Source organism: Phalangium opilio, unplaced genomic scaffold (genome assembly GCF_054372755.1).
Source record: "Phalangium opilio isolate 3A_F unplaced genomic scaffold, DU_Popi_V2 ptg000209l_1, whole genome shotgun sequence".
NCBI classification, from domain to species: Eukaryota; Metazoa; Arthropoda; class Arachnida; order Opiliones; family Phalangiidae; genus Phalangium; species Phalangium opilio.
The window spans coordinates 128175-152426 of record NW_028324217.1 but is presented as its reverse complement, the minus strand read 5'-3'; the positions used below and the strand labels follow the sequence as shown (position 1 = coordinate 152426).

At 41.7% G+C, this 24252-nt stretch overlaps 3 protein-coding genes across 5 annotated transcripts in view; 2 read left to right on the top strand and 1 right to left on the bottom strand.

The window, feature by feature from the left end:
- The first annotated feature begins 816 nt into the window (after positions 1-816).
- Positions 817-2599, top strand: LOC149618067 (uncharacterized). Its single transcript, XM_089855516.1, has 3 exons — positions 817-1778; positions 2032-2366; positions 2429-2599. The coding sequence occupies exons 1-3, from the start codon at positions 1742-1744 to the stop codon at positions 2597-2599; spliced, it is 543 nt and encodes a 180-aa protein (XP_089711642.1). The 5' UTR covers positions 817-1741.
- The window catches only part of LOC149618065 (putative RNA-binding protein CG14230), an 80793-nt gene continuing 59009 nt past the window's right edge, over positions 2469-24252 (bottom strand). For all 3 annotated transcript variants that reach the window (XM_089855510.1, XM_089855512.1, XM_089855511.1), the window contains 5 exons: positions 4742-5192; positions 4184-4662; positions 3021-3966; positions 2836-2924; positions 2469-2768 (listed from right to left, as the gene is read on the bottom strand). In XM_089855510.1, the coding sequence (XP_089711636.1) occupies positions 2637-2768; positions 2836-2924; positions 3021-3966; positions 4184-4662; positions 4742-4943 (1848 nt within the window). In that variant the 5' untranslated portion in view covers positions 4944-5192 and the 3' untranslated portion in view covers positions 2469-2636. The remainder of the gene's footprint in view (positions 2769-2835; positions 2925-3020; positions 3967-4183; positions 4663-4741; positions 5193-24252) is intronic.
- Positions 5187-7307, top strand: LOC149618066 (uncharacterized). Its single transcript, XM_089855517.1, has 5 exons — positions 5187-5721; positions 6762-6835; positions 6918-7004; positions 7085-7183; positions 7249-7307. Exons 1-5 carry the CDS (start codon positions 5580-5582, stop codon positions 7279-7281), a joined length of 435 nt encoding a protein of 144 aa, XP_089711643.1. The 5' UTR covers positions 5187-5579; the 3' UTR covers positions 7282-7307.

Below are 24252 nucleotides of genomic sequence, written 5' to 3'. Positions count from 1 at the left end.
GCGAACAAAGCTCTAAAAGTGTCTACGCGTGTCTTACTCTACGTATGAGAGACAACCAGGTCTGAACGATATGTTCTTCGGAGGGCGCGTAAGCCACTTCCCGTCCAAGTAACTTAATGTCGACTCTGAGCTTGGTCCCCTTAATGTAAGTACTGCCGGAAGAAGAAGCAGCCATGGTTTGTTGAATGATGGCTCGGGCCATACTTTCCTTGGCGCTTCTCAATTCTAAGGAAATCAAAGTGGCCGAAGTTTGCGTGATAATCTTGCGTACGCGATGGGTTTTCGCGTTCTTCGACTGCCACATGTCGGCCAGTTCCTCTTGAACCGGTTTCCACCACCTGAATTCGTTTGGTCAAATTTGAAATCGATACTTCGTAATTAAACTAACTAACTAACCGATTTAATAGTTTGTATTCCATCGTTTCGCAAGCTTGGTTGAAGGCATCGCGTAATTGTCGCATTGACACCGGGTTCTCGAAGCTACCATTCAAATTTGACCATTAACTCATAAGTTTATTAATTGAAGCGAGTAAGTCTAATTAACCTGAGTGAGGTCAAATCGAGCGAATTTGACCTGAGATTTTTCAAACAAGTTTGAAAGATATTTTGAACGCACGGGTGAAATATCTGTAGTTTGTAATTCAAGGCGCTGACGGCGTGTTGCCGATTGCGACGCAGTTCCGGAGTTACCAATGAAAGTAACCTGATTTCATTTTCAAATCAATCAAACGCTCAACAAAATTAAAGCCATAAATTAATTAGTGTCCACCTTTCCAGCTTGATGACGTCTTCGGATTTTGTTTCGTTTAATTTAAATTTGTGTTTGATTCTTTGCGTGGAATCTAATTGGTTCATGCAAGCGACGTATTCGGCCCTGACTTCGAGCATCATGTCCGAAATCAGTTCCGATTTGAGCTTCTCGTTCAGATTTTTTTTGACGGAAGGCGAATCGAGTTTTTTAAGAATATTTCGTTCCCACGATTTCGGTAAATTCGGTTTAAGGACCGGTAACTTTGGGATTGGCCCGCCACTGTCCTTGGACTATTGGCGTGACCAACAACGAAATTTAATTGATAAAGTGCTAGATCTTTGGTTAAAACCTACCGAGGATGGCCTAGACGAAGAGGAGGACGTCTTGGACGTACCACTACCACCTTTCCATCTATTAGAAGCCTTTCTCCTTCATTCAAGTTCCATGCAGGAATTAGTTTAATGTCAATTAAATTGCCTATTTTAAAGCCGTACCTTTCTTCTCGCTTATATTTTTTGTCCATCTCCAAAAGTTTATGATTTTTATATTTATCCCTATCAATGGGACATTCGGGAATGGGAGGGATTGTGGGTAATCTCCTTAAGATACTTTTATCCAGGAGTTCCTGGACTGGAACCACGGACCCGCGTTCCTTGGTGACCCGTCGTCTCCCAGACATTTTCAGTTTAAAGTTTGCCGATTAAAAGAGAGAGCCCGCAACCATATTTATTTATTTATTTCAAAGTGTAAACACACGAAGCGGTCAAGCGGTCTGTCCCCCCTCCCCTCCCGCACTTATTGATTAGCCGGTGTTACCATGGAAACGCTTAATTATCGTCAACACTCGGTTGGTACGAGACATACGGTGCGTGTAATGTGTAAGTACCGAGCCGTATTGATTTCTTACAACATTAATGTTAAAATGTAGCTGTGTTCAACAGTTGTCAACATTAATGTCGTTACGCGAGTGACAAGCGGTTCACTTAAGGAATGGACCAATTAGAAGAACTTCAAGAAGAATTGAAAGGTTTGGGTTAGATAGAGCGGAAGACGGGCTTCAAAACGAGACAAACTACTTCGAAATCGGACCATTATTAAATAAGTTACGGATTTTAAAAGCTAAAAATATAGTTTTCAAAATTAATTAAATTTGAATTTAAACGCGATTTTTGTCTCCTTTCGAAGTTAATTAACGGACTTAACACGGTTAATTACAAACACGAAAATGACGTTAGTTCAAACCTTTCCTTCGAAACCCGTTTTTTACTTTTTCCCTGTAGAATGGCGCGAAGAATGTTTGGAAAGGATCGCGGGGATGACGGACGAGGACGAGAAACGTCAAGCCTTTTACAAATACCACGTCCAGAAGGTCAGCTTCGAGCGGAGATTCAATTTCCTGCAGAAACAAATCATCAGAAAGCGGAAAACGCGACAAATGTTTTGCGACAATTTCGCCGCCGCGGAATCGGCAGCGAGTGGCCTCGCCAATGACCAATCGAATGAACAGACCAAGAAATTGGCTTGGAAACTGATGGGTTCGTGTTACGTTCAACCCAGCGAGTCCTTGGACGAAAGAATCGCCTTCTTGTGCAAATTAAGCCTATTTCTACACGACGTAAGTGTATGACCTCGATACCCGACTTACCTGATCGATGATAAAATCACCTTTTTTTCCAGAGTGACCTTTCACCTTCGAAATTAAAAACGTTCGACGAGCTGATTCGAAGAGAAATTTATTTCATTAAGAGCATCGAGGATTCAAAGTTACAATTTAACACGTTAATTTTGGGGGTTCGACTGCGTTTGACCAGCGAATTCACGGCCACCTTTAAGTCACGAATGAATTGAATGACGCAAAATGAGAAAGAACTTTTATTATTGTACATTATTTCGCGCGTCTTTTGCGGCCGCCGCCGCCATTTTGTCGCGGCTTCCTTCGATGTTGTCGCTGATTCTTGTTAAAAACGATGGCACCCGACCGCTTCTTCAGCGCATTCTTACGACGAGCTGCAAAGAACTACAACAACGAGCACTGTACAAAACCCCCCTCTGACAGCGTAGTGTCCTTAATGTGTGGAACTTACGCGCAGGAGGGACTCTCTCTTCTCGGCCCATTTCTTCTCTCCGTCAGGACCACTCCAGAAACTGTTGTTAAAGAAAAAGTCCACCCCGACTTGCGAAATAAAAGAGAATTTGTTCAAGGCCTCTTTACCCAATGGTCAAATAAAGTTGCTCTAAGCCTAGACTAAGTAAGGTTAGTGGTTCTCACTTTGAAATCGTTCATCATTTGGTCTGTAGAAGAACCATTTTTGTTCGGGCGGGGTTCTACCACTCGCTCCACCCGTCTCAGTACCAGTACCCCCTTCGCCAGTACCTCCTTCACCCTTGGACACTGGTTTCACCGTTGGTTTAAGCACTGGCTGAAACGTGGGTTCCGAATCTATGTCTTCAACGTCGTCCTCATCGGTCTCTGGAATGGAGCCGCCATCTTCCGATTCGTCCTCGCTGTCCGAATCGGCCAACAATTTAAAGTGTCCGCCTTCAGCCGCCCCTTTCGAGGATGTCTCCAAGGCTTTGCTCAAATCCTCCGAGACGTCGTAATATCTTTTGGTGTCCGTCAAATCAACTTCCTCCGTTTCTTCTTCCGCCCCTGTCTTGTGGTCGGAAGGAGGCGCCTCCTTCCGCCGCCATTTTGAAGAAAGTTTCTCGTCTTCGGGGTTAGGCTTAACGATGAATTTCTCGGCGTCCGATTTCTTGGGATCGTAGCGTAAGAATCCAAAGTCCTTGAACTGATTTTTCTTGCTGATGTGACCGACGCCACTGACTTCGTCGTGATTCGAAACTTGGTGTCCCAAAACGCTTTCCAAAATGCCCAAGTTCTTTCTACTCTCGTCCAGAAGGTCGCCATCTTTATTGGTCTCTTCAATGACGTCAGAGTCCTCGGAGTCGGAAGCGAATTTCTCGTTCAGTTTGAAACGCGGGTCGTTATTGTAAGACGCCTGGAGTTTGAACAATTTCTCGCCCTTTTTCCCGCCAAACTGCGGTTTATCTCGAAAAACGGGTTCGTTATCTACGTCACTATCGTCGCTGGCGTCAAAAAGTCCCTGGCCGCGAGTTTGTTCCGTTTTATCAGGCGTTTTTGTCGAAATTTCGGAACCGGATTCGTCGGAATCAACATTGAATTTGATTTTTTTGTTCAGGGCTTTGTCGGGATTCTAAATAGATAAGTTTTCACACATGGAGGATTCGTACCATGCATTTACGCTGCAGGAGGCCACTGGCTACCTGGAGGACAAAAACCCGTCCGCTTTTGTCCTCCAGGTAGCCAGTGGCCTCCTGCAGCGTAAATGCTATGAATCCTCCATGTGTGAAAACAATCTATAAAAGACGCGAAAGTTCATGATATGTCTGGCTCCCCTTGTTTATACTTACGCTTAGTGAGGCCGAAATGGCGTGAACTCTGTCCTGATGCATTTTAACCAGTTTTTGTTGCGATTCTATTCTCTTCATCTCGGAACAGGCCCTCTTTTTAGAGGCGTATCGAGATAAGATGCTGGCGTTACTGTCCTCCTGAGGTTTAACCTTAACCGTTTCCGACTCAATTTTCACCGTTACTGCCTTATTCTTGTTACTAAGGGCTTTGGCGGGTTCTACTTCGACTTTCTTCGCGGGTACTTTGGTAAGTTTAACCGGCGACTTAATCTCAATTTTGGGCTTAACAACATTAACGTTAAGTTTAGGCTTAGAAGTTGGCTTAACAACAATGGGTAATTCTACGGGGGTAACTACGCTACTCGGTTTCTTTTGCTGAGCTTCGCGTTCGCGTTTCAAGCGATCCATGTAGCTTTCCTTGGCTAATTGCACGACGATTCGGCTACCCTTCCATTTGGTATTGTTTAGCAGCGAGAAACCTGCAAAGAAAATTATCTACCGTTGTTAGGCTTAATGATTAGGATCTTATAATAAAGCGAGGATTATTATTAAACTTACATCTACTTAATTCATTCTGAACGCAATCCAAATTAACGAAAGCGAACATTTCGAGCGCTCCAGAATCGCCGTGTTTTCGTTTAATCGCCACTTCTTTAACCGAACCAAAACGCGAGAAAGTTTTTTTCAAATCGTCATCCGTTATCCGATCCGAAAGTCCACCGACGAATAAACGTCTTTCTTCCGATTTATCTTCGCTCATTTTTAATCAATTTATTAATTAATCGCTTCAACTTCTTTCAACAGCGGTAAGCGTGAAAGTATTCCGTAAACACCGTCACGTTACTTCACGAGTACACGTTACAAGCACGTTGTGTCTCTAGAGCGGATTTTCTAGCAGACGACGCTAAAAACGCAACTTTCTTTCCACAACAGGTTTGCCAAACTATCCGGATGAAAAACGGGGCGGCGAAATTCAAATACGAATTTCGAAATTTTCGTTCTTTTTTATCTGAAAGAGATAGGCAAATAATGAGATTAAAAGCAAATAATTAAATATTGATAAATATATAATAATAATAATTATAAAAGTATTTCCCGAAGGTTGGTAGGTAAACCAATTAAAAATTCACGAATATGTTAATTTCACTATAGTTTTTAAGAAGAAATCTGCCGATCAGATCATCTGTTTCTATAATATACGCCATTAACTGGTTGAACATTTAACAAAGCTAATAAAAGGCAAATATTGACTCAGCTGAAGCGAGAAACGACAAGCCGAAGCGGCCAGGTTTGGTCTTTCGAGTACCGGACTCGCTTACTATATAATAAGGGAGGCGGTGTCAGCCTGAAAGTTAAGTTATTCGCGCTTCAAATTAGTGGTCATTCAGAATCGATCATGGGCACGATGATCAAGAGCTCCTTGACGCTTCTAGCCACCGCTTGCGTCATGGTTTTTCTCACCCACGGAGAACTGTCAAAAACCTCGCCGCCCGTCGCCATGGTTCTCGACTACATCAGCTTGATTACCGAACATTGCAGTAAGTCATTTCTCAATAAATTACCAGTTACAACAGAGACATAAGACTTTCACAAGTGATATGTTCCCCATAAGTATGACACTATTTATTCAAGCTCGTACTCGAGATAACTAGTTCGAGGGAGAACGACGGAAGCGAGTCAATTGTAGTCCTACACCCGGTGCTGGTTAATTAATATTGCAGGACCGAGTTCCATTTAGGTTCTATTTAGTCTGAACTCTGAACTTACTAAGCTTTTGACAGCGCCTCGCTCAACAGGCGTCGCTTTATCCTGAATCTATGACCTACCCCCACTCACTTCGTGACAAGCTCCAGTTTCTAAGTTACCAGTGACAAACGTATGAATGGAACATATCACTTATGAACTTATGACAGAGAGGATAAGAGTATTCGCTTCTCGAGATAATAGTTAAGGGTAATTAGACTCGGTTAGGTTTTGAAAGCGTAGTCCGATGTAAAATATGGCAATATTACACGGGTTTGTGATTCCGCGAAGCAAAAAGTAAAAATTTGACTGCATAAACACTGTGGTTTTGAAATCGTATCTGAAAAACTCTTTGTCCCAAAAAAAATCGCGCAAAGGTCTGTGAGGAAAAACGGGCGATGGGGGCAGCAGCGTCAGAGACTAAAGCCGCGTTTACACGAGACACTTTGAAACCGTTTTAAACCGTTTTGGAATGTACAAAAAAGAATATTAAGTTGATAAAACCAGAGATCTTTCACGAGAAAACGCAAATATTATTTTTTAAAAAGTGTTAGGCCTTTCCAAAACGGTTGAAAACGGTTCCAAAGTGTCTCGTGTAAACGCGGCTTAATTCTTTCATTAAAGATTCGATTAATTGTGTTGGCTCGTTTCCGTGTACTCAGCTCGTTAAATAGCGAGCGGCCGCATTGAAGATGCGAATCCATTATTGTTTTGACAAAAATATTTAATTTCCTATCGTATTGACTCGACTCTCGAATCCTAAACTTTTGTCAAGTTTTTCTTTATTTACCTAAAATTTGGAAATACGATTTCTTTTCATCTTCGCTGGAAACAGGAAGTCGTCATAGCATGAACAAGAAAGAATATAACGAATGTTTCAAAGAAGAAAGGAAAAATTTACACTACAGGGTGAGAGAGAGGGAGGGAGAACTTCGGAGTTATTTACTTCTAATAAACAACTAAATAAGAGGGAGAGATATTTCGATTTCAGGGATTTCAAGTTATTGGAATATGCAACGATTTGGTGGAATCGGAGAAGACTGACGTCGATTTGATTTGCTCGCATTTGGGAGACACGGTAAGGCAGGCAAAGTCACTTGAATTATAACTAAATTAATTAAATTAATTTAAGCGGGTCTTTTCCCTTCTTCCGTCTAGATTCATTACAACTTTTTCGAATGCATCGTAAATATGATTAGAAACGAAACGGACTCGGACGGCAAAGAAGCCATGGCCAACAGCAGGAAATCCATAGAGGTTAATTAACACGTGACAATTAAGTCTAATCAAAACTTCTTCATTCGTTAATTTTTCTTTTGCAGAAGTGTATGGATAAAGCATTCCCAAAAGAGTAAAAATAAAAAGACTAAAGACTTTTGTTAACTTAATCAACTAAGATTAAAAATTTCCAAAATTAATGATTCTTTAAGATTTTTTAAAGTAATTTGATAAATTATTCGGGGGGTTAAAGGCCAAAGATCGTCCGCTTATGTTTTATCTTCCCTTTCATTGGCTAATTATTAGCAAAGTCAAAGAACTTTCAGTCAATAATCATTGCAGGCTTTAAAAGGGAGCATATATACTGAACGAGTGACGCCAAATGAAAATGATTTTCTTCTCAGCCTAATTAACATTGGCAGTTCCTTCTTAATTTTTTAAAAGGATGTCTCTCTCACTCTCTGGAAAAAGTCAGCCAGATGCAAATTAATACGCTCTTCCATCTCGCCTTCGCCTTAAAGAAGACTGGAGCGGAGTCGTAGCCGAAATAATTGCTTTTGGTGTCCGTCAGGTGGCGACAAGAGATTTTAAGCTTGGATGAGACTGTAATGGATTGGAAAAGTTCGGTACCTAAGCTCGGGACACGTGATTGCGCAATATCGTTTTTATTTCGGTCGTCGTTTAGTGCTGCCATCATGGAGAAGAATTTTAAATTTGAGAAATTATTTCACCTTGTAAATGACGTAGGTTCGGCAATTTGTCTCTAAGCCTTGAACTAAAAATCCTAACTCAGACTTAAATGTTCATCTACATCAAATTCAATAATTTCTTAGTACATACTAAATTGAATTAATATTTTATACCGTTATTAAGTTAATATCTCTTCAAACCTGAGACTGAGACAGTCTCATCCAAGTTAAAACCGTTAACACTTTACTTTTAAAAAAGATATTGTGAAAAAAACAGACGAGTTTTGAAAAAATTCTACAGTAGGTGTCTCTCAAGTCGTACGACCGAACTAAAAACCCCCAAACAGCCCCCCTTCTGTCCCGAGGTGAGGTACCCGCCGCCCGTGTTAGATGTATGCTATATTCCAATCCATTACAGTCTCATCCAAGTTTTAAGCAACTAGGGTTGGCTCCTTCCGGTCAAAGAGTCCACGAAGAAGGGGAAGGAAAAAAAGAAGTCCGAACTTGGCTTAGATGTAAAAGTCTGGGGGGGGCGCCGCGGAAGAGGATAGGATAGGAGAGGAAAGACTGGGATGGGAAGATTCGACGGTAAGTAGCGCCGACAGGTGTCAAGAAACGAAAATCCTCGCCACCGTTGGGGCGTAAAGCGAGGGTGACACGAAGACAACCCCCTCCACCCCACCACCCCAACAGGCCGAGCGGAAACCTACAAAGTACCAACCCTCGTTCCCCAGTGACATCTATAAAAGCGTGTCCTACCGCCGCCTTGGATCAACTAACGCAAGGAATGCCCTACTACCCCCATCATTCTAAAGAGAGGGCCGGAAGTTCGTTTACTTAATGCCCTGGAATCAATCCTACCAGGATTAGTGTCGCGTCCAGACAAAGAAATGGGTCTCCTTCGATTGTGTATCCAAGAGACACACGACGGTATAGTCTCCCAAAGTTTCGGACCATCGCTTCCCAGGGAAGTCTTTGAGCGTCTTACCTCCCCCCCCCCGAAAAACCAATCTATCTCCGGACACCAAGGTCCCCCCCCCACGCTAATACGAGCCAAAATAAATGGTAGCTTTCGAACACCTTTCTTCGACACGCCTGAGCTACGACTAACTAACCCCGGCGCCCCAACCTCCCCCCCCGGAGTCAACTACAAGCCAGCCAGTAAATGATAATCAAGGTGGCGGCTTTGGCCATATAATTCCGGGGTTAATCTATTTCGGACGCGCTTATTATAGCGGTGCGGTGCGGTGCACGCGTCCCTATCCCAATTCTGCGCCGACGTCGTTTTCCAAGGCTATTTTCAAAGAAACTCGCGTGGGAGTTTGAAGCTGACAAGACAAATTTGATTAGCGAAGCCAAGCTTTTATATTCGAGCTCCCCGGCCATCTCCTTATATTCAATATATTAATAACTTAGGGGTTATTTTTCGCCATACAAAACCTTAACTATATTTTTAACGTAACGCGTGGGCGTCCATTCCCTTCCCAAATCATTTCGGATTCAGCTTTCGCGCTAAATATTTCCAAATAATAAAAGGCGCTAAGCCTAACTCCGGTTACTTCGCGGTATCAAAATTAGAAATTAGACAACCAATGGCCAAATTCCCTGACCTGTCCGGGTTTTCCAGGCAGAGTGGTAACCCTGTCTTAAGCCATCTCCGGTTTATTATTAGGGAACAAGATCGTGAGAACAATAAATTTTATATTATGTTTACCACCATAGATTAAATTATCTTTGTAATACAGTAGACAGATTGTTATTGACCCACAATCCCAGATATTTCCTAAGAGAGAGAGAAGCCCAACTCCATCCTTCGGCAGATATCATAAGCTTATAAGACTTGATATGTTCCTTCCATAAGTATGACGCTTCGTCATGCTACTGAGATGGACTTACAGTACTCGAGATAACTAGTTCGAGAAGGAGAACGACGGAATTAAGCGAGTCAATTGAAGTCCTACACAGTTACACTCGGTGCAGGTGGTTAATTAATTTTGCAACTATAGGACCAAGTTCCATCTAGGTATTATTTAGTCTGAACTTACTAAGTTACCCAAATTTGACACCAGGCGTATGTCGCTTTACCCTGAATCTATGACCTCCCTACTTCAATCACTTCAAAATTACAAGCTCCAGTTTCTAAGTTACCAGAGATTAACAAACTTATGGATGAAACATATCACTTATGAACTTATGGTGAGATTGAGATTGAGACAAGCGAATTAGGCCTGGGCTGGCGAAGTTGGCCGTGGCATAGCGGAGGTCCGATGGCGTGACGTACAGATGGACATTTCTTCTTCTCCCGAGAGGTAACTGCGAAGCGGTCAAGAAAGAAAAAAGAAAACCACCCGGAATGATATTTCGTTTGATAGGATCTCTTCTTCCCAAAACCCTATTTTCTGTCCAATCAACCTGAGGATCGATTGGACTCGCGTCTCTATGTACTTTCGATTTCTACTCAGAAGAACCAAGTATCTCGTGGCCTTTAATATTAACGAACTTAGTACCTTCTCGAATTAAAGAAAAGTTTGTAACAATTGGCGTTGGGTTTTGCGTTCGTACTAGATGGACAAAACATTAATTTAGGTTTAGAATAATTAATTAGGATTAAAAACCGTAATTAACGCGTGAATCAACAACTTGAAGATGATCTACACAGAATAGACCATGGCGTTAGTAAATATATTTCGAAAATGTATTGATAGGATAACCGAAGAGGCAAATTGAATCTGGCCAACGAGAGATTCCTCTAAGGTACATTATGGAATATTGGTAAAATGTCTAAAAATATTGGGTCTAAAAAACCTAAATTATTCATACGGTAGGCGACAGGAGAAGAAGCTAGCGGTGGGGGGGGGGGGAAGGCCCACCCAAAGGCGCCATCAATCATCCTTGGAAAAAGCCTTCTCCTCATTACCACTAAGAGACGCGTTCCTTCCCGCGCCTCTCGAGAGCTTGGACACTTTCATCACGATTAAAAGGCCATTTTCAATAGGAAATCGAGGCCTTGTCCGAGCCCTCGAACCCCCCCCCCCGGTAGAGTGGGTGTTCTCGAACGGTAGCGAAAAAATTGTCTATAACCTGATCAAGATGAAGTCTCTCTCTCTCTCCGATACCTAACAAATAACTCGAGCCGGCCAAGCCTTCATTTTCTCTTTTTATTCATCATAGTTGCCCAAGGTTACTTGTATAACGTTTCCAAAAAGGGTGTCGCCTACTTATTTTCCAAAAGAAAACTCCATGAAATTTCTTTCGGCCTCGAACCCATCGGGCTCATTTCAAATATTATTAATCATTTCTTACAAGTTTTCTTTTCTGATACAAGCAGTTTCAAAAGCTGCCCCCCCCTTCCTTGCTTTTTTTGGTACCCCGAAATCAAGTCGTCGCCCAAGGTTATGATGGGTAACTTACATTCGAAACCCTAACGAGTATAGTGAGTAGATTAGCCAAGTACAGCCCCGGAGTGTCCCAATGTTCATTCATTCGTTACAAAAGGACAGAGAACAGAAAAAGAAGAAAAGCAAATATTGATCGGAAAAATGGAATGGTTGTTAGAAATCATGCAGCCGGGGGGCCTGGGGGGGCGGGTTGAGTTTGGAAAAATCCCCAGAAATGCACGCTCTTAAATTAGAATTTCTAATTTCTCCTGGACCCAAAAAGCCCGCGCGCCCGCTTTGGAGAATTTAAAAAAGGTTTTTACTGGAAATTGAGGACGGAATAACTTGAATAAAAGATCCCCGAATTAAAATGGAACATTACCATTTTAAAAAGAGAGAGAAAGAGAAAGATTTTTCTCAGTCCACTTCTACCTTAGCATTAAATAAATCTGTTTAGGGTACGCTGAACTTTGACCTAATTTAATAAATATATAAGTTTAGAAAAGGAAAAGGAAAAAAAAAATAAGCATTGGTTTGAAAAGTGCTCTTTCGGCGAGCGCAAGCTATTTTATTTCTCCTAGTAAATGTGCCAAAAGGACTTTCTTTCCAAAAGAACTTCTATATTTGTTTTGGTTAATATTAGGTGAAGACAGAGTTAATACGGACAGAGTCGAGAACCCCAACTATCAAAAGATTAATGTTAACGCGAGAAGTAGTTTCAATATCAACAGCGCAAGGTTTCTTTTCTCCATTTCGGTTTTTATCGACTCTGAAATCTATTTTTTTTATTTTTAAGTCTCGCAAAGGCTTAACACTTTCATTCTATAATGGACTTAAAGCGTGGCGCTGTTTCTACACGTCATTTAGATAATGTCTTAAAACGCGATAAAACTATTTGTTTTTGTTTATTATACTGTTCTTTTGAGGGGGAAGGGAGGCTTACATAGCGCCACCCGCCTTCAGTAAGTTCAGTTCACAAATAGGAAGGAACTTAAGGGAGGTTGAACCGATGGAAGCTCCATCTTCCTCGGGTCATTTCAAAATAGTTCAAAATAGTTTTTCCCTTTTGGTTAATAACTAAGATCTCGTTGCATCGAGGCTTATTTACGACGTCATTCCGGAGATCGAGGCAGCACCACGCACTCTGACCCCCTCTGGCCGAAGTCGTATATGCTATATTATTTCTTAAAGGAGCCGTTTTCTTTCTGCAATTTTATCCGTCTCATTACCTTGACGATGATTGGTCGTTTGGGGGATGGGGGAGCAAAAACTAAAGAGGGCATTTCCGCTTTTCAATCTTGTCCATTTCCGGTATAAAAGGCCGCAGATACGAGTACATTAGCGAAGCTCCCCTTAATGAGATACTAAATGGCTAATCCATCATTGACCCAACGAAAAAAACACAACTTTCTTGGCTAGTCGGCGACGGCTCAACTTGGATAGGATTTAGCCCGAACATAACCGGTTTACTAAGGAGATTTAGTATCCGGTAAACTTGACGTTTCTGCAAAGTTTTCCCAGCACACTCGCGCGGGCAGTTTTAAGACGTAGGAAGAAGCGGGGGGGACAGGGGGGGTCGTTTTTACATAATTTATGTCCACGGAGCTATTATTTCGGAGTTTGTATAACCTCAAATTCGAGATAGCGATAAACCTATCTAGCGCTTTCCTCGCAACTCGTAAAAAACAACCCTAATCTTTTAAAAATAACGCGTTTTCTACGCTCGTTACAAAGACGCCTTCGCCAAGAACCAAACACAATGTGTCCAATAATAAAATAACGAAGATTTCGATAGAGCGCATGCCCGTCATAATCCCTTGCTTATGAATATTTTGCTGAATTACCCTTGCCCAGAATGTCGTAACCCGTCCAAAAGTGTTTAGTATGGTTGGATGGGGGGCTAATTATTCCTATGGAGGGGTTGTTTGTTTACGTTTTGTTTAATTACTCGGCCCCTGTTTGTACTAGCACTAAGTCTTTAGTATGGTTGGATGGGGGACAAATTTTACTATAACATACTCAAAGGACATCCCCGTATCTCTAGTAGAACGTGAGTTACGAGCCTGCAAAGTTTATTTTCAAAAATCAAAAGTAACATAATAACAATAAGTGAGACAAAAAATAAGTTGACGACGATATTGAGGTAGCCTCAAGTTTAAAGTATCCTTGTATGGGGAGCAAAGAGGACTATAACATATCCAAAGGAGATCCCCGTATCTCTAATAGAACGAGAGTTATGAGCCTCCAAAGTTTAGTGTAAAAATCATAAGTAATATAATAACAATAAGTGAGACGATACCAATGTTGACGAACATTTTGCTTAATATCTCGGCCCCTGTTTGTCGTAGCCCTAAGTTTTTAGTATGGTTAGATGGGGGACAAATTGGACTATAACATACTCGAAGGACATCCCCGTATCTCTAGTAGAAACAGAGTTACGAGCCTGCAAAGTTTAGTCTAATGCTATTCCTATGGAGGGGTTGTTTGTTTACGTTTTGCTTAATTACTCGGCCCCTGTTTGTCGTAGCCCTAAGTTTATAGTATGGTTGGATGGGGGACAAATTGGACTATAACATACTCAAAGGACATCCCCGTATCTCAAGTAGAACAAGAACTACGAGCCTCCAAAGTTTCTTGTAAATAAACGGATGTTAATCCTAGGATTATTTGTGTGAAGGGCCCTTGAGGTTCTCGAGGATATCTTTTAGATCATGATGTTTAAGAGTGCAGCCCTTCCTTTTCGTCGTTAAAAACAAATTTCGCTGGAGCGCGCGGGCCGGGGGGAGGGGAGGGGAGGGGGAAGGGAAAAACGTTAATATTTGTTGCAAGGTTTATTTCAAGTACATTATATAAAGAGATGGGACGCGTGTTTTTACGACGAGAACTTAAGCTTCGACATAAGTATCTAGAAAATGGTTATTTCCACTAAATAACCGTCGCGTGCCAAATGGCAATTATTTTTAGGTAGAGACGCTTTTATCGCTTTTCAATCAAAAAGAAAACTCCCAAGCGGAAGTGCGCGGATGAGATGTACGCGTAAAACCCAAAACAGAGAAACGGTCCTAGGTACCACCCGGGCCTTTGCAAGCGCGCAACCCTAGAATAAATACACTTAGAGAAAAATCCCTTCCAGGGTCTGACGGCCCAAATTGTTCTCTATCCAACGAGGCTAATTAATCGCTTCTACACCAATTATTCTTCGAAATAATTAGATTTGAATTAAAAAGCGTAAATATAGGTAAGAGGGGTTTTGTTTAATGGCATCGTGCGGCATCAATTTCTCCTTCAATACTCATATACGTCGCCAAACTCGCCTCGTTAACCAGCGTGCCTGGCGGCTACGTCATAAACGCGAAGGGGGTTGGCGCGCGCTGGCCTTTATCCAATGAGAGAGCGCGCGCGCGCTTTCACCCATATCTTGGATGGCGTTTTACTGCACGTGCAAATCTAATTTGGCGCCTTTTATTGTCCAAAAACGCGCCATCTCGCGCGCGTCTCAACTCAACCCGAGACCGAAGTAATAGGCCGAGCTCGACACGGTGGCACGCCGCGTTTAATAACAATCTTAGGTTGATTCGAGAGTAAGACGTAAAAGAGAATGGCGTAATTATAACTCGGCCCCACTTCGGCTCCACCGCACTTTCGAGTTGATTACCGAGATATAATTAAGAATATGTTTGGGTTGCGCGGAGAAGGTTACGAGACCACGTTTTGCCCGTAGAAGTCGATTAGCAATTGAAGTTATCAGAGACGTCAATACAGGTATAGTCAAGGGTATATATAGTCAAATAGGATGGCCAGATTGAACTTTAAAAACTTCAGTTTAATAAGCTAGAGTTTCCGATTAGGGTTGACGATTTATGGCACCGTCTTAATTATTGTCAAACTAGGTTAACGTTATTAAATTCATTGATCCGTAAGGTTAAATTTAACACTAATGAACAAATATTTAAATACCCGGATTAGAATTAATTTTAATTGGCGAATATCTCCGTAGAAACTTAATTAATCTCTTACTAATTACGAATTTACGAGGTAATTATGAAACGGGCAATTTTGAATTTCTAATTAAATAGCGGCGGAAACGTCTTAAATAAAAATCTAATCTCCAGTGAATTAGTTTAAATACGAATTCTTATTACGTTATTCTCGGCAGTAATAGAATTTGTTGTCGCCTCTCCCAAAGGAACCAATCGCAAACAAGCACGCGGAGAAAAAACAAACTCATTTTCCTGACGAGCTGATCAGCAAATAAGAAAATGGCAAAATAGAATCGAGGCATTTCCGACCGAGGAGCTCCTCACTCTCACTATACTCTCTTTTTGCACTAGAAGAGGAAACGGGGGGGGGAGACGTAATATCCGTAGTAGTGTTTAGCCCCTCGATTCAATTTTACTTCCGATCTAACACAATTTTCTTAGAGCACAAATAGGAACTATACGAATATTCTATAAATAAGTTCAGATTGTAAATTACATCAAAAAGAAACGGTTCACTTCCGTTATCTTAGAAACGGAGCGAAACAGAATTTCAGATCAAAGAATTTATCAATTATTCACTGACTCTCTCTCTCTCGAGAATTTTGTCAATATTTTAAATTTAATAAATAATTAAGTTTGTTTCTTTCAGTTGAAACAATTCCACTTAATCCTCTTTTAATTAACCAGTAAGAAAATCATTAACAAAGTTACGATGAATTATAAAATCAATATTCGATCCCCATAGGAATAACATTACCCTGGTGGGTAGCTTCACCCCGAACACACGGGTGTATTGCGGGTGAAACATTTCTACAGGGGCTATGGGAAAATACATAGAGATGAAAACCCCTATAAGTTGGCTTCCCCAAACTGCATCTGCATTTTCGCAAAAATAAATTTTAATTAGGAAAACTTATATAATGAACGTAAGGGTACTAAATAAATACGTAATATTTAAAAAAATAATTAATGCGGGAGCAAATGAATTAACAAGGAGATAAAAATACTCGAATGGCTTTCCAAATACCACGTAATTCTGAGGAAAAACAGAAAGGGGGGGGGCTCTTTGCGTTTGGACAATCTATCATCGGAGAATAAGCCCGGCTAAGACCACGAATAAATCACCTTCAAATACGTTTCTACAGATAAACAAACGAAAAAGAACACGCGAGGGTTTTCTCTTTCTCAGCCTTAGAAGATCGTTAGTGTTCCAGAAAACCGCCAAAAACATCCCTTATCTCAAAACACGTATCTTGATAAGGCGTACTCGCCTCATAAGCTTATAACTCCCACAAGTTATAAGCCTATTCAGTACGAAACTATGGAAAACCTGGGACCCCTATTTACACTGGACTGAGAAACTTTGAATTAACAGCTTGTTTGGTTGGAAAACTTTGGAAGCGCAATTATAGGAAAAGCGGCCTTTGGAAGATGCATTCCGTTAAGCGTTGCTTGCAAAGTGTCGAAACGTTTGTGGCTTTTCAAATAAAAGCGAAACGTTTCCAGCATAAACGATTCGTCATTATAGTCCACCGAATACGCCCAAATAACCAGTCGGAACTAAGGAGAGTTGTGGCGAATGTTTCCGAGCATTCGAAGCTTTGTAAAGACCGAGCAAAGGAGGTCCTTTTCAGGATTACAGTTCGTACCTAGTATTAATATTTCGGGTTTTTTGAGGTCGTACTCAAGACGACGCGACCATTCTTGAACCCCCCCCTCAACACTTTGAACACGTTTCAATAAAAAATAGCGGAGGCCAGAAATTGCGATGTTATTGTTGAGTGGGGGAAAGTGTATTTCGAAATCTCGCGCTTTTTTACAAGTCTAATGTAAAACAAGACCGGTCAAGACTAGTCACTCGAGCGGCAGTTCATTGACGATCAAACGAGACCGTTACACCGCCCGTTACGAACTAGCCCGGCATCTTGATTCCCGACTATAGTTGGTTTAAATGATTTAATTAGATTAATGGCGCTTCCAGAGACAGGGTGGCGCGTGCTATTAGTTTCTTAGGGTCGTATCTATTTTGCGGGTTGGAACTAAAAAAGGTTTTCTATTTGGGGAATAGCGAAATCATTCTACGTATGTTTTTCGCGTAGTTTTCGATAAAAGGCACCTCGTTTCGTATTTATGGCTGCACAACAGCTAGCGCCCAATGCGTCGGTAATCACGTGGGGAGCGCCACCAAAGGCGGAAAATGCGAGCTCGAGAAAACTTCCAACATGACGGCCCTGAATTGTTGAGTTTCGATTATATTTTGAAGCGTTTGGGATTTACAGAGTCAATTTAAAAACAGCCGCACCTTTTTACAAGTACATCTAAAAACGTTGTTTATACGATAATTTAACTATAAATTCAGAGGTCAGGCGTCGAGAAATACGGGGGTTTCCCCGTATGACCCGTAAATATTTCCAAAAACAAATTCCAATTCCACAAAGTTTAAATTAGTTTCCGATAAATAAATTCTTAAAATAACAAAAAATAGTTTAGATAAAAAATACGTAGTTCTTTCGATCCACAATTGGAATTTGGCAAAGTTTATTTTAGTTTTAAGTCTTGGTCGAATTAGAGGAGCAATTTAGAAAAAGGGGCTTAAGTCATCCCATCTCAATTCGGTTCCCCGCCTTTTTAATTCTAATTTATCCCATTTCCCGTAACGGCCTCTTTTATTTGCGTAAACTTTTTCCCAGTCAAGGGGGGGGGGCGGGGCGAGAGGGGAATTATTTTTAAGCCCAGCAGTTTTCCCGAGCCCAATTAGTTGAAAAAGAGGCGCTAACGCCGCTCACGGTCTGACCAACAAAACAAAAAAAGACTCGACTTTGAAAACTCGAGCCAACAACGAACGATCCATGCAACTCGAAATTGAGTTCGCCAACTTTATAATGAGCCAAATGAAACTAGGCCTAATTAGAAACGAAAGACAATAAAAATCGCCCCGTTTTAAAGGCCCAAGTAGCCTCGAGTATATTTGCTAAAAACCGGTATTAAAACGTTGAAAACGGAAATAGGGTTTTTTTTCTTCACCCAAGCCCGTGCGGCAACATTGTAAATGTAATGTAAAGGGTTCGGATAAGGGCGGGGGGGGGGCGCACTCTATCTCCTAATTCCTTTAGTAATCAATTTTATCGCGATGTTTGCTCTAGTTTTGACTGTCCGCATCAGATAGGCGCGGTGCAAAGTACATATCCTTTCGCGATTTTAAAGCTATTCAGAAGGGGAAGGACAGCGCACCGCGTGTGACGGGTAACGCCGGGACTAAGAGTTTCGTATAGCGAGTAATGAGAGCCGAGAGGTTTCGGGTCCCTTTATTTAGGCAAAGTCCCAGTCGTAGGTGTTTTCCCCACGCATTGTGCGGCCGTCGAGCTATTGTCTTTAATATCGTTGTCTTCGAGTCAGTTCTCGGAAGACGCTCTCGGATTTTCTCTCAGTTCAAACAATGAAGACTCTCTTCAAATAGCCATAGTGTGTTTAAGAAAGATTACGAAAACCAGAAGTATCAACCCTAATCCTTAAGTACGCCCCTTTCCATACCTCAGCCTGTTCCGAGCGGGACTACGAAAGCTATTTAGTCCACGCAGTATGGAACTCGGGTTTATTAGGTTCCTTCTGTAAAGAAGACGTAATGCGCACCTAGCAACAAAGTCCGCCGCGAGTTATTATATAAATTTCTATAGTTGATCGTTAGCGAAGCGAATAATATGATCCCCCCCCCCATGAAGAGTTAAGCCTAAATCAAAATTTATAATTAATCACTGACAACAGTATATACCGATTGAAACACGCGGAGTATCGCGTTGTTCGCGCTTAATCCTACAGCCCGATCTCACCCGACAGAAGTCGATCAGGTAAAGTAGGCGGAGTTACTCTTAACATGACCTCATGACAGTTCTTGATACGGAATTTCAACATCTATAGTTTATCTCAGGGACAGATAGTGTGTGAAAGAGAGGCAAAGCCACGTCGCTTTTAAAAAGGTATTTTTCCGCTTCTCTCTATGTATCCAGCAGGGCTATAGTTTCCTCTTATATGTCTATACTGTATCGAGGGGGTATTGGGGGGGGGACGGGGGTGAGGCCGAGGCTTAGCGATTGATTCCTTTGGAATTGGTTTTTTGGAGCGCGATGCGGCGAAAGCAGCCAAGCCCGAAACGAACTCTTTCAGATTATATACGCCAGAGAGAGAGAGATAGTATTTTCGGTTTTCATTATGGAATGTAATTACATTCACCGTATTACCTACCTAGGGGGGGGGGGAGATTTTTGTGCCCCCCTTTAACTCAAGGCTATTTTTATAATAAAGGTTGGAATACATCGAGTAAAATTTAGTCAACTTATTTGCCTTGCAAATTTAGATGCCGCCATGCACGATACAAGGGACCTTTTTTTCTCATTACGTTTCATTATTTACAAAGATTTAAGAGTTTTTCAGAAGTATATCCAAAGAGGAACCAAGCTCCATTTTGAGTCAAAAATGTTACCCAAACAGGGAACAAATTTTTGTTTTATCAACGACCCCTTCATCAATTTAGTATAGTCTTTCAGATTCTTAGTTAAATTTCAGGGCTCATCCGTAAAGGTTTTTGAAAGAAATCTCTTACAATCGAAAGAACCAACTAAGTTCCCGCCAACGGCGCGATCATTCTCAGAGTGAAACGAACAAAAATGTAGTTGTCGCTGGCCACTGTGGTATTAAATGGATTGACCGTTCGCCCCCCCCCCTTCCCGGTAAAAGATTTCACGGTGATTGGTTCTCTTTTCAACAACTGCAGCCACGATGTGACTGGGCAGTAGCGCGAAAGGCGGGGAGTCTCCGTTCATCTCCAAGCGATTATTGAAAGTCGAGTCTAGTCGGAGTTGGGCCAAGATGAAAAGAACCCAAAAGCAGCTAGAGAGTGTTGCAAAAAATAAAAGACGAACTTTCTTATGGCTGCATTTGTCGATTTTTCAACTTTCCTTAGTTTTCAAGACGAAAACTTCATCACTACGGCTTTCAAACGAAATTAAGTCTACCGGGAATAAAAAATATATTTCACAATTAAGTCGTATTAGAGGAAGGATTAACTCTGTCTACTCTTCGTTCGACTGGGATTAGGGGGGGGGGGCTGATACGTCACTCGATGGTAGAGCTCTAAGCTCCGCCCATTCTGTACCGCGAGATATAAAGAGAAATGAAAGAGCGGCATGCGCAGCCATTTCAATTCCCAAGATTTCCGTATTAATTTATCATTTATGTCGGAGATGTTTTCAAACCACGAATCTGTCTCTCTTAGTCGTGTAAAAATAATATTACAGCAACGAAGAAGAAGAAGAAGAAAACCAAGTAGCTCTTTACTTCTTTAGAAGCGCGCTTCTTGAATGCGCTAGCTCTTCCATTTCTTTTGAAAAATGGAAGAGTTTTTCCACCAAAAAGTAAAATACTAGGAGATGTTTTTAATTCACTCTTTCGGATAGGCGCTTAATATTAATGGACTCTTATTTCTCTCTGGGAAGAATTCCACGCAATTCTTATTCCGAAATACAACGATAAAAAATGTTCAAGACCGTGCAGCTCCGCTCCATACGCTACGTTTTTACTCCAACCTTCTGTCCTTATTTAATAATTCTTCAAACTATTTTTACCGAGATCATCAAAAAAGGATCTCGAACAAATAACGATTAACTTAAATCACTTGATAGTACCAGCAGCGTCGTACTTAATGACGTTACCTTACTTAGGATTTCGCAAGCCAAAAAATAAATAAAAACAACTTTAAGCTATACCGTTTCTTTCAGGGAGTTACAGGACGTTGCGCAAAGTAGCGTATAGAGTGCCGCCTTGAGAAATCCCCAAATGGAATCAACTTGGCGAGAAATATTTTCTCGAGTTTCCACCGAAGAAAATTGCCAAATATCGCTATAGCCCACGCCGAGTGACGTCAGGGTAGGCCATGAAGAAAAAGAAGATGAATACGTAAAAGGTCGTTTTGGCAAAACTCTAGTGTATTGAACGCGGTGTTTATAGTTTCGCATACGGCGATGGGATGCCAAAAACGACTCCTTGGAGAGCCCGAATCATGGCCCAAACTCTGGTAGTTCCCTTTGAGACTCGCTACAACATTTTGCGCGCGGGACCCTCGAGATCTTTACAACTCTGGCGCAAGGAATACAAATATAGCTCTGAACAGTCTCTCCCTCTCCCTCTCGTTTGGCAAACTCCGAATGACGCCTTCGCATTTTACGTCGGCGTTGATGTTTCCACTTTAGGCTCATTCAAATCAGTCATTTCCATTTAACATTTATTCCCAAAACGTCAATTTAAGCCGGTAATAACGGCGGCTAACAAACCAATTTCTTTACAACCTTAAACTATACTTTCGAGTTAAGATGACGCGCGGGTACAAAATGTCCGTTAAGATCTTAATCAGCGCAGCGGCCGGACAATGTTATTTCCCGTTAACAAAGACCCGGATTCTTAAAAGCAATAACTTTGAAATAATCCGAGGGGCTTAAACTTCGAGTTGTTGGCGCTATTAAAAGGTGGAAAACCTTTTCTTTTCATTATATAAGAAATCAGTCGAGTCCCCCCTTCGTTCTCTTAAAGTGTTTGAGCTCGGCTTGATTTTTATCGAAAACCTCTAAATACAATAGACTCCGAGAGAAAGTAACATCCCCCCCCCCAAATAGAGGGTCATAGGATAGGACTTTTTGGAAGTATTGGCCGGGCCTCGGCTCTTGGAGAAGCGATGAGTGCAGAGGCAACAATAGATTGGAGGGAAATTAAATTCCGGGCAATCCTCAATTTCTAACTTCGAATTCACGAGAGCACGCGCCACCCCCTGACCACCCCAACCTCCGTACCGCCTCGGCCTCCCTCCCTCCCTCTTCCATCGGTGGTTCGAGGAAATCAAGTTAAAAGGCTTAGTGTTTTCCCATTCGCTCCATACAGGAGCTAAGGAGTCACCCTCTTACAAAGGCTTAACTATATTGGCACGCAATCTTAGAGCGAGTCAAAATTACAACGCCGAGAAATGTCTCTTCAATAAGATCTTTGCTCGATCCGAGATTGGATTCGACTATACACGATTTTTCTAGAATTCCCGTGGAGTTTATTACAGTAACGTCGCTCCTAAGAATCCCTAACCCTAACCTAAAGAAAAAGCCGCCCCAAAAGTAGAATCGTACATTCAAATTATTTCCAAGTTAAAAAAGGTATAAAGTTTCGAGGATAAAAAGGAAAAGAGAGAAATCTTTCTAGAAATAATATTTTGTTATCTTAATTGGCGAAACGGATTCCCTTTGGTCCTCGCAACTCTTCGCGGATGGATAAACCCCAGAGAACATCTCGGGGGCCCGGGGGGGGATACAAAAAATAAAGCTTAGGCGAGCGGAAAGATAACACGCAATGTTCCTCTTGGCCAGTTTCCACCTCCACTATACAAGCAAGTACATGTACAGACACCGAGACATCATCAAAGGGTTACGATCCCAGATCGTATTGCCAAAGAAATTCTTCCGCCAATAAGACTGGAGGGGATCAAGTCACCGAGTTGTAAATCGAGCTGGTGAATTTTGAGAAATTACGTCCTCTCCAATATTATTAGTTCATTTTCTTGATACTAATTGAGGCGCTCCACAATCAGTTTTTTTTTCATTAGCCGATTCTTTGTTCAGGCGGCTTAGCGCGGCTAATTAGGATTCGTTTAGCCTCTCCCTCCCCCTCCGCTTCTTCGTGGTCCCCCGCGGGAGCTTAAGAATTTCCGCTTTTTGATTTAAAAGATTTTTGCCCGGTCCGTTTTAATTTACCCTTTTAAGCGATGCCCCATTTTTTATTTGTTTGAAACCAAAAACCAAATTTGGACGCTTTTTAAACTTGCCAAAAGAGATTAAAAGTAATAGCCCTCCTTCCCCCTCCCCCTTTTCCCCTTTTATCTCTTGGAATTTGGTTTCTACATTTGATCTCTTTTTAATCAAAGCAAAGATTGAAGCACGATTCTCGCGATTACTCGATTCGATTTGATTTTAGCGTATTTACAGGTGCGGTCAACGTACAGATCTTATACGAGTCCTAAAACATAGGAGTTTCCCCCTACAATCGAGATTTTTTCTGCTGGTGTAGGTGAAACCCCCCATACATTAGGCTAAGATACGCTGTAGATTTCAAACTAACGATTTTTCCAACATTTAATAATTCTTCCCTTCGGCTCAGGGGTGCGGATTGAAAGCTACTAAATTCCGAGAGAGTAATAGGGCCCTCTTCGAATAGCTAAACCATGCCGTATAAACTATAGAAAACTATATTTATATAACCTAGTCGGTAGGAAGGGGGGAATAGATTTGGAGAAGTCGTCGTAAGAAGGATCCCTAAATCATGGTGTCGAGCGCGATTTAAAATGCTTAGGTCGCCAGCGACAATGGAACGCGAGGAAACGAATTTAGCCAGAAAATGAAGAGACCCAGCCAAAGAATAATGATTGCTGGGAGCGAGGAAAGAACTCCCCGAAGACGTCGGAGTGGCCGAGGCTTAGCGAAATGAGAATAGCAATGAGAGCAAGAAAAAAGAGACGTAAGACATACGTCAAGCGTCCGAGCTGCATTTCCAGCGGAAACTCCGAGACCAATTTACGAGATTTTATTCCGCTTTCAGACTCTGCAAATCCGCCTAAACCGAAAAGGACTCTCCCTACGAGCGAATAGCGTTTACATACTACAATGGACTAACATTATCGTATAAAACTGGGTGCCAAATTTATACCGAGCAGGTTTGGCGAAACGAAATAAACTAAAATGTTGAAGTACACAGAGAGCGATGATTGGTCAAATAAAGACTCGATTGATATGTAACCATCACTCTCCTCGTCTTATATTTGCATTGGTTTTATTTGACGCGTATATAAAAACGGCGACTTAACTCCGATTCAAGAATTATTCGTTCTTGACAAGCAAAAGTCCCATTCTTTGAGTTTGAGTAGGAATTCCTCTATCCTGTATAGCAAAAGGCAATTGTATTAAGCGAGAGGAATTCTTTCGGAGAGTCACTCTGGGGGCCTCATTAGATTAACTCCGAAGTCGATCGACAAAGAACAG

Excerpts from the sequence above, each read along its gene's own strand:
- LOC149618067 (XM_089855516.1), top strand. The coding sequence starts at position 1,742 with ATGGACCAATTAGAAGAACTTCAAGAAGAATTGAAAG. Across the intron at positions 1,779-2,031 it reads ACTTCAAGAAGAATTGAAAG|AATGGCGCGAAGAATGTTTG; the intron begins GTTTGGGTTAGA and ends TTTTCCCTGTAG. Across the intron at positions 2,367-2,428 it reads TAAGCCTATTTCTACACGAC|AGTGACCTTTCACCTTCGAA; the intron begins GTAAGTGTATGA and ends CTTTTTTTCCAG.
- LOC149618066 (XM_089855517.1), top strand. The coding sequence starts at position 5,580 with ATGGGCACGATGATCAAGAGCTCCTTGACGCTTCTAGCCACCGCTTGC. Across the intron at positions 5,722-6,761 it reads CTTGATTACCGAACATTGCA|GAAGTCGTCATAGCATGAAC; the intron begins GTAAGTCATTTC and ends CGCTGGAAACAG. Across the intron at positions 7,184-7,248 it reads ACAGCAGGAAATCCATAGAG|AAGTGTATGGATAAAGCATT; the intron begins GTTAATTAACAC and ends TTTCTTTTGCAG.